The 15,381-nt window shown below is 44.1% G+C and overlaps 9 protein-coding genes across 9 annotated transcripts; 4 read left to right on the plus strand and 5 right to left on the minus strand.

Annotated features, from left to right (window-relative positions):
• Positions 1-543: 543 nt before the first annotated feature.
• On the plus strand, positions 544-1,662 carry KNAG0H00170 (saccharopine dehydrogenase; the record flags this gene model as incomplete). Its single annotated transcript, XM_022609265.1, has 1 exon — positions 544-1,662. One exon carries the CDS (start codon positions 544-546, stop codon positions 1,660-1,662), a length of 1,119 nt encoding a protein of 372 aa, XP_022465678.1.
• A 79-nt stretch (positions 1,663-1,741) lies between these two features.
• MAK11 (Mak11p) lies at positions 1,742-2,911 on the minus strand (the record flags this gene model as incomplete). The annotated part of the gene is made up of 1 exon (XM_022609266.1): positions 1,742-2,911. One exon carries the CDS (start codon positions 2,909-2,911, stop codon positions 1,742-1,744), a length of 1,170 nt encoding a protein of 389 aa, XP_022465679.1.
• Positions 2,912-3,117: 206 nt separating this feature from the next.
• SPT23 (Spt23p) lies at positions 3,118-5,835 on the minus strand (the record flags this gene model as incomplete). Its single annotated transcript, XM_022609267.1, has 1 exon — positions 3,118-5,835. The coding sequence occupies one exon, from the start codon at positions 5,833-5,835 to the stop codon at positions 3,118-3,120; it is 2,718 nt and encodes a 905-aa protein (XP_022465680.1).
• Positions 5,836-6,570: 735 nt separating this feature from the next.
• RAM2 (bifunctional protein farnesyltransferase/protein geranylgeranyltransferase) lies at positions 6,571-7,524 on the plus strand (the record flags this gene model as incomplete). Its single annotated transcript, XM_022609268.1, has 1 exon — positions 6,571-7,524. The coding sequence occupies one exon, from the start codon at positions 6,571-6,573 to the stop codon at positions 7,522-7,524; it is 954 nt and encodes a 317-aa protein (XP_022465681.1).
• An 82-nt stretch (positions 7,525-7,606) lies between these two features.
• Positions 7,607-7,930, minus strand: MCO12 (Mco12p; the record flags this gene model as incomplete). The annotated part of the gene is made up of 1 exon (XM_022609269.1): positions 7,607-7,930. One exon carries the CDS (start codon positions 7,928-7,930, stop codon positions 7,607-7,609), a length of 324 nt encoding a protein of 107 aa, XP_022465682.1.
• Positions 7,931-8,152: 222 nt separating this feature from the next.
• SWD2 (WD-repeat containing protein SWD2) lies at positions 8,153-9,136 on the plus strand (the record flags this gene model as incomplete). The annotated part of the gene is made up of 1 exon (XM_022609270.1): positions 8,153-9,136. The coding sequence occupies one exon, from the start codon at positions 8,153-8,155 to the stop codon at positions 9,134-9,136; it is 984 nt and encodes a 327-aa protein (XP_022465683.1).
• Positions 9,137-9,208: 72 nt separating this feature from the next.
• HCS1 (ATP-dependent 5'-3' DNA helicase HCS1) lies at positions 9,209-11,266 on the minus strand (the record flags this gene model as incomplete). Its single annotated transcript, XM_022609271.1, has 1 exon — positions 9,209-11,266. One exon carries the CDS (start codon positions 11,264-11,266, stop codon positions 9,209-9,211), a length of 2,058 nt encoding a protein of 685 aa, XP_022465684.1.
• Positions 11,267-11,447: 181 nt separating this feature from the next.
• ATP7 (F1F0 ATP synthase subunit d) lies at positions 11,448-11,972 on the minus strand (the record flags this gene model as incomplete). The annotated part of the gene is made up of 1 exon (XM_022609272.1): positions 11,448-11,972. One exon carries the CDS (start codon positions 11,970-11,972, stop codon positions 11,448-11,450), a length of 525 nt encoding a protein of 174 aa, XP_022465685.1.
• A 579-nt stretch (positions 11,973-12,551) lies between these two features.
• PUT3 (Put3p) lies at positions 12,552-15,242 on the plus strand (the record flags this gene model as incomplete). Its single annotated transcript, XM_022609273.1, has 1 exon — positions 12,552-15,242. The coding sequence occupies one exon, from the start codon at positions 12,552-12,554 to the stop codon at positions 15,240-15,242; it is 2,691 nt and encodes an 896-aa protein (XP_022465686.1).
• Positions 15,243-15,381: the final 139 nt, after the last annotated feature.

Below are 15,381 nucleotides of genomic sequence, written 5' to 3' on the forward strand. Positions count from 1 at the left end.
TTCGATGGAGTCCCTTCATTTTAAGAAATTCTTGACGTGCTATTTCCCAGAGACACAAAACAATATAAAATACTTTATAAGGGTACAAGGTGCAACAATAATAAAAAACTAGCCGCTTTATAATTACACACTACGTTTTGAAGGCTGTTTTTACTGCCACTACTCAAGACTAATAAACTACATAACTTGAACTGTTCTGTTCTTCCTTGCCATTTCTTCCTTGTAAATATGTGAGACTACGGCCCGAGAAACAACGATGCCCGCTAAACAGACCCTAATCACGCCACAATTCCAGCTCAATACTAATCATAGTTGTCAGCTCATTGTCGCTCACCGATGACTACTGTCTTTTTCTTGCGTTTTGTCAGTCTTTTGTATGTATTATGCCGTCTTTGCTTTATTTTTCCACCGGAATTTCGAGCAACTTTTTTATGGTATGTTAGTCACTATGCGATTATATAAGATAAACACTTAAACTTGAACAGAGAGACCAGCAACTATCTTGTCCTTCTGTCGCTCAAATCATCAGACATCAAAGAATAAATGACTGTAACTCTACACCTAAGAGCTGAAACAAAACCATTGGAAGCGCGTGCTGCGCTGACACCAACAACCGTGAAAGAGCTTCTTGCTGAAGGGTTCAAGATATATGTCGAGGACTCTCCACAATCCATCTTCGACATAGACGAATACAGGAGGGCCGGTGCGGAAATTGTTCCTGCAGGCTCTTGGATTGCAGCTCCTCGCGACAGAATCATTATTGGATTGAAGGAAATGCCAGATGAGGATACATTCCCGCTTGTTCAGGAACATATCCAATTTGCACACTGCTATAAGGACCAACAGGGCTGGAAAGATGTTCTGCGCAGGTTCATCAACGGGAAAGGTATGCTTTACGATCTAGAGTTTTTGGAAGATGACAATGGTCGTAGAGTTGCTGCCTTCGGGTTTTATGCGGGCTTTGCTGGTGCGGCTATAGGTTGTATGGATTGGGCTTTCAAACAAACGCATTCTGACAACGAGGACTTAGGTGGAGTTAACCCATACCCGAATGAAGATGCATTGATCAAGGATGTGAAACAAAGACTGTCTGGTGCATTCAAAAAAGGTGCCAAAAAACCCACCGTACTAATAATTGGTGCTAAAGGTAGATGCGGGTCTGGTGCGGTAGACTTGTTACACAAGGTCGGTATCCCAGATGGAAACATATCGAAATGGGATATAGAGGAAACCTCCAAGGGTGGCCCATTTAGAGAAATTGCCCAGACGGATATCTTCATCAACTGTATCTATCTTTCCAAGCCAATTCCGCCATTTATCAATTACGACCTGTTAAACAAGAAGGATAGACGATTAAGAACCGTCGTTGACGTTTCTGCCGATACCACGAACCCACATAACCCAATACCGATTTACGAAATTGCAACCGTGTTCAACAAGCCAACCGTGAAGGTACCTACCACAGTAGGCCCCAAGCTGTCGGTAGTATCGATAGATCATTTACCGTCACTGCTGCCAAGAGAAGCATCAGAGTCTTTTGTCCGTGATCTACTGCCCTCTCTAAAAGACCTACCAAACAGGCGTGTTTCCCCAGTGTGGGTCAAAGCCGAAAGACTATTCAACAGGCATTGTGCCCGTGCTGAAAGATCATCCAGGTTATGAAGCTCTAGTGCAGAGTTATGGTAGTGCTATTTACCAATTATAATGTACATTCTTTTAGATAAAGTCTCGCCTATAAGGGTTAATTGAAAGGGAAATCCTTTCTTACACTATTCAAGCTCGATCGATACTTTCTTGTTTTCGCATTCTTACTCTTCTTGCCCGTCTTCTTCTTCTTTTTCTTGTCACCAAACATCACCTTCTTTAATTCTTCGGTATCACTGACCTCAGCCTCACTCTGTTCGACGTCTTCCAACCCTCTCTTTCTCACTGTTTCATACTTCTCCACGGATTCATCACATACAGCCAAACAGTTTAGTCTTTCCCCACAGTCGTAAACAGCCACCTGATCCTTCGTCTTCATGTCCCAAACGACTATTCTCCCATCGGAACCGATCGTAATCAAATAGGTGCCGAAATCGTTAGGATAAAACTTAAAGTCCTTAATACGGTTGCTATGCCCTAAAAGAGAGAATTCTGGCTCCGTTATCGTGGGCTCCTCTTTTATCAACTCATCCACTGGGTAAAATTGAACGTTACCATCACTCAAACCAACCACTAAGTACTCTCTATCCTCATCTCCAAGTTTCACGGTTTCTAAATGCATAATTGTCTTCTTGCTAATATCAACTTCGAAATGTACTTTTGCATTAGCAGTGGAAAAAATCAGCAGTTTCGTCATCAGGGCTACAGCGAAATGGTCCCCATTGTCCGTCCATCTAACAAATTGCCCATTCTGATCGTACTTCCTTAGTTTCAAAACTGCAGCTTTCTTCATTGTCATCAAATTCCACAGTCTGATAGAATGATCGTCCGAAACACTGACTGCAACACGGCTGGAAGGATGGATAGCGATATCATTAACTCTTTTCAAATGGCCTTTCAAAACACCGTAGTTTTCCCAGTCCTTTACCCTCCATATAATAATTTTGTTGTCCTCCGAAGAAGATAACATCCATTTACCGTTGCTTTCCCCACTGGAAAATTTCAATGCTGTAATAGAACCTTGGTGGGCTAACAAGGTGCCTAACTCCTTTCTCTTTTGCAGATCATAAATTCTAATATGCTCGTCATTGGATCCAGAAACTAGATATCTCTTAGAGACATCAAGACATTTTACACTTAAGGCATGTGCTTGGAAATGGAAGATAGGTGTGAAAAGTGGCTCGGATGCCGAGGACAAATCCAGCGACAAACACATCAAATTGTGGTCATAAGACCCAACAATGATTCTGTACTGATTACTCGCCATGTTGATCCTGTTTGGGCTGCTATTGGTGGTTTGTTATTACTATGATTTTTGCGATGAGTTAGCTTTAGAGGTTGGGTAAGAAAATTTTTTTTCAAGTACTAAATAAAAGTAGAAGATAGAGCTCGAGAAAGAAATGTGAAGGTTAGATATGCAGATGAAACGGATATACGTTTACTTAAATGGCAAATAATACAAATGACAGATACTTACGTTACTAACATATCGTCCAAAGATCTTGAAAAGTCCTTCAAGATTCTTGACGGCTGAAAATTGGAGAAGTGAGATTTGATAGAGCTTCTCATTCTCTCTCTACCTAACAAAAACGAGGTCAGCAAAATTCTCGCGTACTTGGCAATTTGGTCATTCAACCAATGCACCCAACTATCATTGGCCCCCCACAAGTACAGCGTAACCCACGTCGACGATAAAAGCATTAGAGGAATCCAGAAGTATAACAGCATTTTGTCATTTTCGAAGTTGACCTCCTTATGGAACATCAGTAAATGCTCATATGATTCATCATCATCCTCATTTTCTCTGCTTTCTGAGTCTGTTTCGTAGTCGCCTAATTGTGAAATGGATTGTTCTTGTTCAGAAGTGCCCGCGGGCTCTATTTTTGCGCTTTTTGGATCATCCAGTGAGTTTTTCGGGAACAAATCGTCATACCTGGGCAGCAGATCTTCACCAAACCGACTCATTAACCTGGAATACAAAGATGGGTTAGATTCGGCATTTTCCTCTTGTGCCTCTGTAACTCGGTCTTCCTCTAGTGACTCCGCTTCAGATACCGAACTCTCTGTTTCAGTGAATTCGTCACAAGAACTCTCACTATCATCCATATTCAGCTCATGGTTTATGAAATATAAACTATTGGGCGTCATACCATTCCCGGCCTTTCTATTCGCACCGTTGAACTTACTCAACAAATTGATGATCTCTGAATCACCACCTACGGATGCAAAATGAAGCGGTAAGAACCCAAAGGAATCCTCTCTTGTGGCTAGGACCCCACCGCTCTTCTGTACTAATAGTTCCACTATTCTTTTATGCTTTTTCAATGCGGCATAATGCAAAAGCGTTCTACCTTTCGCATCCATGACGGCAAAATTTAAGTCAACAGCCTTTTCAATAATCTTTACTAGGAGGTCTTGCGTCCCCATTACGTTGACGTTTGTGTGATTTTGGGTATACATGCTTTGGTTTGATGAGTGTCCATCAAGGGTGGCGGATTGTGAATTTGTGCTATCCACAATCTGTCTCGCGATATTTCTTGGATCATCTAGTTTCCCGTTCATCTTAAACCCTACTATCTGTAATGCTAACTCAATAATTTGTTTATCTGAGTCGTCAATGTAGGTAAAAAATGGGCCTCTCGTATAATTGGGGACAGGTTGTTGAGGTGCCATGGGGTCAGCTATGGTGACCAAGACTTGGCCCGTCGTTGCAGATGGTGGAAGATATGTTACAATTGTGGTGGAATTCCAGCATTGGCTGGATAGCGCGATGTTATCGCCAAACTTGACTATAAGGCCTTGTTTGAAGTTGGACCCTAGGAGTGTGACTTCAATGCCTCCCGCGGTTGAGCCTTGTGCAGGGACAAGACGATGGAGCAAAGGGACAGCATTTGTGCACGATGCAGAAGCGAGGGATCCACTGTTCGTTGATATGCGACGCGACAGTGGTTCTGAGGTTACAGATGACACGGATGACACTGGAGATGCAGAATATGTTTTCTTCCTCTTCTTCAAGGGCTCGGCAGATGCAATTGGTAGCTCCAGACCAGTTGTGCCCTTTGCCACGGTATTGATTTCACTAACTGGGGATATTATGTTGTTTTTATTAGAGCCTAAATGCGAATGGTAGTCGTTCCAGTTGCTGTCAATAGTATTGATATCGATGGCACGTAAGTTATCCGCGTAAAGGTTATCGTCGCTTTGCGAAGTGGGCGACGGAATAGAGTTGTGGAACGGCATGGATATTGAGTCCGGGTAGTCGTTTGGGGTTTTGCAGCTGCGAACCTGCGGTCGGAGTGTCCCTTTGTGATCGAAAAACGACTGCTTTTCTCCTGTAGGTGCTCGAGTAGGTGTCTTCTTGTCCATGATAATGATTGGTGTCGTTGTATGCTTAGCGATGATGTTCTGATTGCAGTCTCTGATCAGGAACAAAATGTGAAATCCCAGGGGGCTTTTATGATGCCTGCAGTAGCAGACAATCCTCGTGTTCAACTGGAAGTTGATTTCATTTGGTCCACTGGACTCCAACTTGAGGAGTTGTTTGTTGTTGAAGATGACTGCACTTCTGTTTGGGTTCGCACACCATGCGACGTTATCGCACAGCCCGGACTTTCTCCGTGACGCTCGTCTCTGTTCTCTCTGCACACACCTGTCACAAACGTACGTTGCCTTCTCGCTCGGGTACGTGAGTAAGAACGCCTCCACATAAAGCACTGATTTTTTGACCTTTGTTGGGACGTTACTCTCATCCAAGTAGAATTTTTCCTTGGCGATACAGTCCGCGGGCAAATAAGCGTACAACTTATCTGCTAACTCTCCCGTATTAGAAACAAGTTTAACATCAAGTTTAATTTGGTTTTCAACTCTTGAATACGACGGTAGGTTGGACGTCGTCATTTGGACGGACAAGTGCTGCTCGTTTATTTGAGCAACCTTTGACTGATCTGTCGGCGCGCTTGTCTTAATCGAGACCGCTTTCCTAAATGAGAGGGACTCGTAAAAGGAAGGCACAGCAGTAGTCCCACTAACACTCCCGTCATCCTCGTTAGAATTCGTCAAGTTTAGCAGTTCACCCCTCTCGGAGTCCCTCGATAAGTATAAAAATTCTCCTAAAAACTCGTCCAAAACACAGTCCAAATCTGTCTCCAGTGGGGCATTATTAGTATTTGTAGCAGCAGTCTCATGCAACATACTTATCAATCACTTTAATATAGTGGAAAATAGCGAACCTGCTCCGAACAACAGCAAGCAAACGTAAAGAAACAAAAGAAAGAAAAAAGAAAAAGAGGCTAGATGGGCCCTTTCTTCACTCACTGTAACAACCAAACAGCACACTTAATAGCCAGCTTACTTTCTCACAGACCCAACTCTTTCTATGCAGTATATTGGAGCTAAGTGTTGGTCGACCGGTCAAAAACGCATCTGCCGCAACGGGGGGGTCAAGACAATATCCATCGACCATCGTGTTATAGTTTTTTCTTCTGCGCGAAATCTGGAAGGAATGTTCGGGCAAACCCGTGTTCCTGCATTTTTTCTTCTGAACTCGTTATCCCCCGAACTCACGTGTGCCGTGCAGAGTGATGTACGTACGGTGTGATAGACAGGCCTGAGTCATTAGGGTTGCCGTCGTGAGTGATAGAATAGGGTGGGCGTTAGGTCTTTCTGTAATTTCGTGTAAGGTGATGTAGGTTTCGATTTTGGTTTATCAAAGCCCTAACGTCTTATTTTCCTGGGTTTAGGGTTTCAACTGGTGACGAGATGATGTAAGTTTCAACATGAAACTTTTAAGCTGCATGACCAGTTCAATTGGGCACTGGGAAGCAATTGAGGCATTGTAACTTTGATAGATAGGCAGATACATAACCCAATTTCTTTCCTTACCGCCTATCACATCTCCTCTTGACACACATACTAAAAGTGACAGGGATGACGGACTGTTACGATGAATTCAATCTCGAAGATTACGCAGATGTGGAGCCCTTGCCCATTGTCACTGGGCTGAAGGACGAGTTGTGCCAGATCATGTACTCTGAGGAGTACAAGCAGCTGATGGGGCTGATGCGGGCATTCTTGAGCAGTAATGAACTCACACCAAGGGCCATGCGGCTCACCGCAAGGGTTATCGCCGTCGCACCTGCTTTCTACACGGCCTGGAACTATCGTTTCAACATTGTGGTTGCGATTGCAAAAGACCGACTAGACCAAGAGTTCCAGTGGCTGGACGAGGTGACGTTGAATAACCCCAAAAACTACCAGATATGGTCATACAGACAAGCGTTGGTGGAGAATCTGGGGCAGGACCTGACGCTGAGGGGCGACTTGCCCATCATGGACATGATGCTCGACGACGACACAAAGAACTATCATGTCTGGTCGTACCGGAAGTGGGCTGTCCTACATTTCAAAGACTTCACACACGAACTATCCTTCGTGGACAAGCTCATCGATAGAGACGTTTACAACAACAGCGCCTGGAACCACAGAATGTTCTACATGAAAAACGTATCGCCGGACGACCGTACCATCGACGAGGAGATCACTTACACTAAAAATAAAATCGAGTTGGTCCCACAAAATATTAGCTCATGGAACTACTTGCGCGGCCTATATGACCACTTCAAGCCGGAGACGGGTCACAAAGGTGAACTCTTAAAGTTTGCCGGTGGATTTATCGACGCTCTCGACTTGAACGCTACGGCTGACTCTGCAGAGTCATTGCCAGAAATCGAATCATCGTATGCACTGGAATTTCTCGCCTCAGAGTATGCCACAGAGGGACAATTGCAACGGGCCAAGAATGCCTACCAGTGTCTGGCGTTAAAATATGACCCGATACGGGGGAGTTTCTGGAACTATAAGATCACCACCTTGGAGGCGTGACCGTCGTTCTCGTTGTTTGGAGAATATATGATACGTAATATTTGAGTGAGTATTTGGGAAAGCAGTAATGACTGGACGACTGTCAATTTCGTGCAAACATTGCGCGGCTGACTCGACTGCTTCTTCTTCTTTTTTTATGCAACTCCACGTCATCCTCGACCTCCTCTACGTCGTCCATGAAACGATCCTGGTCTTTAAGCTGCTTTCTAAACAGATTAGAGCCGGTCACATATTTTGTGATGCATTTGTAGCAGAATTCCCCAAATCCTAGATACCCGTAGATTAGCTTTGCCCAACTGTAGTTCTCGTATGCAAAAACGTAACCGGTGTTCCTTCTCACCGCAGACAAGACGATGGCCACAAGGGTCATGTCAATCCCAAAATGAACTATTCCACCCAAACTCATTGCGAGACCGAGCAGTTTGAATGTGCAGACTTTGCCACTGCAACTTGCAGCCCCACCTCATCTGCTCCTGTAAACAACTTTTTAAATCTCATAATATCGAAAATTACAGATTAAAAAAAGTAAGTTTTGCAATGCAATAGTTTGCAAGGTTGAAGTATTGGAGAGCAGAAGACCTCTGTGACCGTTCTCGTTGACCTGAAATCAGAGAAAACCTGTCTCATCATGTCTATTTCGATATCCCGTGAAACGCTTTTGAAATACAAAGGAGTTAAGACTTTCAGGTTGCAAGAGAAGGAAGTATCTCCAATAACATCACTAAATTTCGACGACCATGGGAAGTACCTGCTGACTGCTGCAGCCAACGATAACATGCATCTTTACGACACGGTGAGCTGCAAATTTTTGAACACCATTGGCTCCAAGAAATACGGGTGCCATTCGGCAAAGTTTACCCACGCCCAAAATGAATGCATCTATTCGTCTACTATGAAGTCATTTGATATCAGACATCTGAACTTGGAAACCAACCAGTATCTGCGGTACTTTACTGGACACGGTGCTCTTGTACACGATGTGCAAATGTCTCCCTTGAATGACACTTTCCTCTCCGCTTCTTACGATGAGTCCGTAAGACTTTGGGACCTTCGGTCATCTAAGGCACAGGCGATCGTCCCGAGCGTATTGCCCAATTGCATAGCTTACGATCCTTCAGGGCTGGTTTTTGCTTTGGGGAACCCCGAATCTATGGAGATCGGACTATATAATTTGAAACAGTTAGTCAAGGGTCCATTTCTAACGATAAAACTTGAACACATGAATAAAAGTTGGAACAAGCTTGAGTTCTCGAACGACGGGAAGTATTTGCTAGTAGGATCTTCCTACGGGAAACAATTAGTACTAGATGCATTCTCCGGCGACACTCTTTTCGAATTGGTCGGAACGAGGTCTTTCCCTCCAAGAGAGTTTATGGACAATGGGTCCGCATGTTTCACCCCCGACGGGAGGTTCACTTTGGCTACTAGCTATGACGGGAAGATTGCAGTTTGGAATCACTCAGAATCAATAAGCAATAAAACGTTGAAACCGATTGCATCTATCACGGCAGCACCGGACTCGTGTCCACGTTCAATTGCGTTTAACCCTAAATATTCTATGTTCGTCACTGCTGATGAAAACGTGGACTTCTACGTATATGACAATAATTAATATAAAAACTTTAAAGTAATATATGTACCAAAAATGATCTATAGACCAAAATGGAAAAATAGACTGGTGGTCCTACTCTGAAAAATCATCTATATCAGGATACCTCAAGTCTGCGTTTTGCTCAGCCCATTCTCCCCAACTTCTCAAGTATTTATTACCGCACCGCTCTAGCATTTCAATGTTTCCGACCACACAAAGCTGTTTCTTCGGTCTTGTCATAGCAACGTTCAATCTCCTATTTTCTTGCAAGAACCCGACCTCAAACTTATCGTTACTCCTCACTAATGATAGAATGATAACCTCTTTTTCTCGACCTTGGAAACCGTCGACCGTCGAGATCTCAATGCTCGGGTACATCTCGCGTATCATGCCCTTTATAAGTGTCACCTGAGCGCTATAGGGAGAAATAATGCCGATGCATTCCGGCGAGACATGATCCCCGATCAGTTTGAGAATATGACTTTTGACCACAAGGGCCTCATTCTCATTATATTTTGAGGCAAATACAGCAGAATCTGAATCCTCGCTTTCCAAAAAAAAGTCGCCCTGTGTATCGTACCAAATCACTGCCACTTCTGTGTCTTCTGCTGTATCACAGCCGGGGAGATCGAGTAATAGTTTAGTGGCTACACTATCGTGCGCTAGTAGTTTACCATTGTACATGGCTTTGGATGGGAACTCCATGATGGTTTCGTTCATTCGGTACTGGACGTCCAGAAACTTCTTGAAAACGTTCCCATAGTTTTTAACCAACCGGTCAAACAATGTCGTCTCCAGTTGCTTTTGGAACTTGGCGTTGTCCTCGGTCTTGACGGTTGGCGGGAGTTGCTTGTCGTCACCAGCCAAGACGAGTTTACTGATGTTGGACTTGTAATGGGAAATCAGAGGTATCCAGCATTGTGGTTCCAGACTTTGAGATACCTCATCAATTATTACTGTATCAAAAAGTTTGGGGACCTCATCATATGCCTTGAGCAGTTCTTTGGAAGAGGCCCCGTGCAACGTGGCAACGACAACTTTGGCCTCGAGGATCAGATCAGTAACTATACTCCTCTCTCTGGCTCTTAGTTCTTTTCGTAGCGTCTTAACTTCATTCCAAGCCTCCCTTCTATCTTTGTAGGATTTCAACTTCCTGACCCCAGCGATTGTTTTATCAATGTCTTTATAAATATCGTTCAAGAGCGCGCCGTTGTCGCCTCTTTTGGTCAAAATATCCAATGAATGGAGCAAGTTTGACTTCAGAAGCCGAGCGGGATGGCCAATTCTCAACAACAAATTACCTGGTAGATGGGCAGACAGTCGTTCCAGTATGGTGTCCACAGAAATGTTGGATGGCCCACAGACTAGGACCCTTTGGTTTTTATTCAGCACTAGTTGAAGAATCAGCTCCACCAGAGTATATGTCTTACCGGTACCTGGGGGGCCATGAATGATGGAAAGTTCATTTTCCATCGAAAATGCTATTGCATCTTGCTGGGATTTATTGAGCTGATCGTTAAAGTATTTGATCCCTGTGAGTGGTTTGTTTGGGATGAATGTGGTCATGTTTAACAGCAGTTGGACTATTCTGTTGGATGGAGTTTCTTCGAATTCAGCGAGTTTCCTCATTGTGGACTCCATTCGTTTGTATGTGATCGTGTTGGTTGTCTTGGTGACATACAGTGGTTTGGAGGCGTGTAACAGATTTGTAGCCTGTATCTCCTGGTGTTCATTTATCGTCAGGACTACCTGCTGAGTCGTCATTTTGTAGACCACTCCAATACACGAAGCATCCTCTTCTGTCCCAGAATCTGGACTCTCCTGTACCTTACTTGTGTGTTTTTTGGCCCTCGTTAACTTCTTAGACTTTGTTGAAGAAGCCGGTTTGGCCCTAACTACGACAATATCTCCTACTTTGATGTCACTTTTCTGTATTTCATCGTTAACTGCGTGGTTTGGCGCTAACTCCATAAACAGGTCTCCACTTAACCCGGTTCTGATATTTTCGAGATTCAAATTGCTGATTGCTAACCCGTTTTTCACCAATTGTGGGAGCGATAACGTGGAAAGCAACCGTGCAGTCTGAGCAACATCTTGCTCCCGTTCGTAACCAATTGCCTTGAGGTATTTCTCTGCAAATTCTCTGTTCATCTCCAGCTCTCCTCCAGTCTGCTAGACAATTGCTATATGTCCGCCACCATCAAGCAGTCTTATTGCCTTTTCATTTTCTTTTCGCAGTTCTCCATTACCAAAGAGCAAAAGTATAACAAAGAAGAACAAGTTATGTAGGGTGTACAAAAGAATGTATAATACGTCATTAGCGAGACACTGCTCACATCAAGTTCAATGAGCCGAACTTCTCCTCGTACCCTGGAACTTCCCACTTACCCTTTTTGACCATCTCTTCGACCTTTGCGTCAATCTCTGGCTTCGCCTTAATCAACTCGTCCACGGTCAATTCGTCGAATGGTCTGGCACTTTCTATCTTCTGCAAAGTTTCCTTCAAAGTGGACAATTCTTTAGCCACTAGCGTTTCGGTCTGTTTCGCGTTCTGCAATGCATATTTCTCAAAGTTCTCGATGGCAGAAATCTGCTTTGAGGAGTCCACCGTAACGACCTGGTACGCCTTACACAGTGATTCTATTTTATCCACGATACTCGAATTCTTCAACGCGGAGCGGTACATTCCAAAATCAACAACGGCCGGTTGCTGTTGCAATTCCAGCAACTTTCTCCGGGCTTCATCGTTCCTCTTTTTGAAGCTGGACAACTGTGTAGCTGTGCTCCCAGATATCTTCAGTGTAGAGATGACTTTCGCCCAGTCCAACTTGTTAGCAGCAGATTTCGCTAGAGACATGGTTCAGTTTCAGAGACAAATACGGTAGAAAAGGGGGGGGATGGTTCAACGAAAGGGCAGGCTGTAAGTACAAAAAAGTAAGTAACGATAATATTGAAACGACGTTTCTGCTCAACAGTCACACACTTGCTTAAACCTCAGTATACACAACGTTCCCTGCTCCCTCTCTCATTCCTCCGGAGGAAGTACCGTTCGGTCGTTGCAAAATCCCAAAAAAAAATAGAAGAAAACCAAGCGAAAAAGCCACTGACCAATCAGAGACGAAAAACAGGTTTTGAGAATCACGTGATTCATTTTTTGCAGGAAACGGCAGGCGCCGTCGATCACTTTCCCCTTTGGGTAATTTTTAAGATTCGGATGGTTTGTTTTTGCTCTTTTGGGACGTGCCCTGTTTGTTTCGTATAAAACGACTGATAAGGGAGCTTAAGGGCACCTGCTGCGATGGAGAATGCCAAGCTGGGCAGAGCTTGGGGTTTGGTTCCCTAGTTGTTCGGTTCCCTAGAGGGCGAGGCGTTCCGTTTGAGGTCGCCAAGGGGGTGACTGGGCTGGTCAATTGAAATAGTGAAGTACTGGGTGGCCATGACCCTAGATAATATTGCTGTTATGTTGGGAGACGGTAAACCTCCTGCTGAACGGCCCGTTATCAAGAAACAACTCGTTGAGCCTGTGCATCTGATGAGTCAGAGTAATAATGCAGTGGCTGAGAACATGGGAGGTTCCTATATAGCACCGACTTTGTCGATTCCGCCGAGGAAAGTCTCCAAGAAGGAGAAGAAGGCGAACAGGTCGAGATTGCCCGTTGCGTGTGTCGCTTGCAGAAGGCGACATAGCAAGTGCCCAGGTGGTAATCCGTGCTCCAAATGCATTGCAGCCAATTTGACCTGTGAGTACATCGAGCCATCCAAGAAGGTTGTCGTGTCAATGACCTATCTCCTGCAGTTACAAGAGGATATGTCGCTGCTTAAAAAGGAGAACGTTAAATTACATTCGATGATAGGGAATAAAAGAGATCAGCATCCGGATGGTATAGAATATGACGATCCCAATGACCATTTGGCCGTCAAGGAGAGTGATACACAGCGTAACAACTCCAATAAGTTGGAACCAGATGAAACTATCGGATCCAATTTCGCGCAAAGGAGCGGACGACTTATAGAATCTACACAGGGCCAGACCTATTTTGTGGGATCCTCGTCAATGACGTTATTTGGGATCGAAATCCAAGGTCTGATAACAAAATATATCACGGGTAAAGTGGTCAAACCTTTACCAACCAAGGCTCAATTTCCAGCGACAATCTATCAGAAGAGAAACCAACTAGCAGATAACTTGGTGGACCCAATCGAAACTGTGACACCTATTCCCCACGATGATCCAGATATCTTGGAGTATGGTATCAAGGCATTCTCGAAAAATGATTTAAAGGACTCCAGGGAAATTAAGTTGAAGTTCCCGCATTATACTTATGCACTTCTCCTCGTCGATACGGTTCTAAAGTACAACGATGGTTGCTTCTATTTCTTCAACGAAGGGCTCGTGAAACATGAACTGTTTGTGCTCTACAGTGAAAAGTTGTTACCCTTCAAAGCAAACCCAACGTTACAGAGCATTTCCTTTTGCAAACTGTTCTTGATTTTTGCCATTGGCGAGATATACTTGGGATCAAAACCGAAACTAGACACAGACGTGGAGAATATTGGGACAGATAAACTACCTGGATTGAAATTCTTCAACGAGGGGTCCAAACTCTTCCACTGCCTGTTTTCAAACGAGAATGTAGAGTGTGTGACAAAGGAGGGTGGGGTTGAAACTCTGCTGCTGTATGCATTCTATTTACAGATCGCTGACTGCACCGTTGCCTCATACTTTTATTTTGGGGAGGCGCTTAGAGCATGTTTGATATTAGGTATGCATGTGGATGCTCAAAGTGAGACTTTGACTCGATTTGAACTCGAACATCAACGGCGGTTGTGGTGGACAGTGTATATCTACGAAAGGATGTTGAGCAGTAAAGCCGGTCTCCCGCTAAGTTTTACTGAGTACACAATATCCACCGAGCTCCCGCAGGATTTTGAGATGGATTTGCCAGGTGGAGAGCATTTTTTGTTTTCCAAGGCGGAGTCACTAACGAACACTATTCAGATAGTGCGCATTAACGCCAGTATACTTAACAAGATGTATCAGCGTCAGCCATTCGCGAATATCCTCCCCACTTTGCAGAATATATTCAAGCAGTTAATCGACTGGAAAAACAACTTGTCCGTGTTCTGCCAAGTGGATTTTTCGAAGCGTGGAAAAGAATTCGAAATATCACGTCAGTGTACCAACCTTTTTACAGAGTATTTCCAAGGCATCAACTTGGCAGTGAGACCGTTGTTGTTCCATTTTACAATATTGCAGTTGAAACGGTTCAAAGACACAAACGCATATTTGAATCTTCAAAACTACTCAAAGACGATAGCCACTCTTCTAAATTTCTCTTTGCAGGCTTCTGTAAATACAATAAGGGCATTATGGCACCTTAAGGGCAAGAACATGGTTGCAGTTTTTGGGTATATGGATCGTGAGTATTTGTTCACCTCATCGTGCACTTTACTATTGTTTAATGTTGCCTTTGGTATCCACGAGCAAACTTTGGAGCACCTGGACCACGCATTGACGATATTCACCAGCATGAAACGGTTAGGCAACCAACCAGCTGAGCTGCGGAGGGCACAGCTGTTGACACTCACGATTAACCTAGATTTCCACGATATCATGAAGGAGCTGATACTGAAGCACACCAAGGATGATGAGGAGCAAATGGGTCATCTCCAGTCACAAGATGCTGTCGAGACGCCAGCCAACGGGTCATCCACAATAACCAAGATGGAGCCCCCAAAGTCGGTATTTACGGCACTTCCGGACAATAGCAACAATCGTGATGGTGTTGTAGAGCTGGATGACACTGCTCCCTCGGACAGAGTGGATATGGAAAACTTGTCGTCGCTTGTAGACATCATAAACGCCTCAATGGAACAGTCGTACAGTGCGCCGTTAACAGAAAAAGGTACGAAAATTATCGAGAAGAACGTCAATGAACTGGACCCAATCAATGACCTTGAAACCGACGTATTCCAGGAGGTTCTGGATAGTCTGGACAACGTCTCGAAGAAGGACAATTTATTATGGAAAGAAATATCTGACCAAGCTATGTGGCTAGGGAATGCGATGGACCCGACCAACGCTCCCGGTACTGAGGTTGACTTCAGTGAATTCTTGCTGGACTGAGCAGGGGATACTGTAAGCGAGAACGTATTAGTCGTTGAATGTTTAAATCCAGTTCTATGTAGTAATAGTAACACATAAAAAAAGTAGACAGGTACATTTCTATGGGAGAGAAAGAGAAGGTGTGAGAGACTACGTATTT

The sequence above is a fragment of the Huiozyma naganishii genome, chromosome 8 (genome assembly GCF_000348985.1).
Source record: "Huiozyma naganishii CBS 8797 chromosome 8, complete genome".
NCBI classification, from domain to species: domain Eukaryota; kingdom Fungi; phylum Ascomycota; class Saccharomycetes; order Saccharomycetales; family Saccharomycetaceae; genus Huiozyma; species Huiozyma naganishii.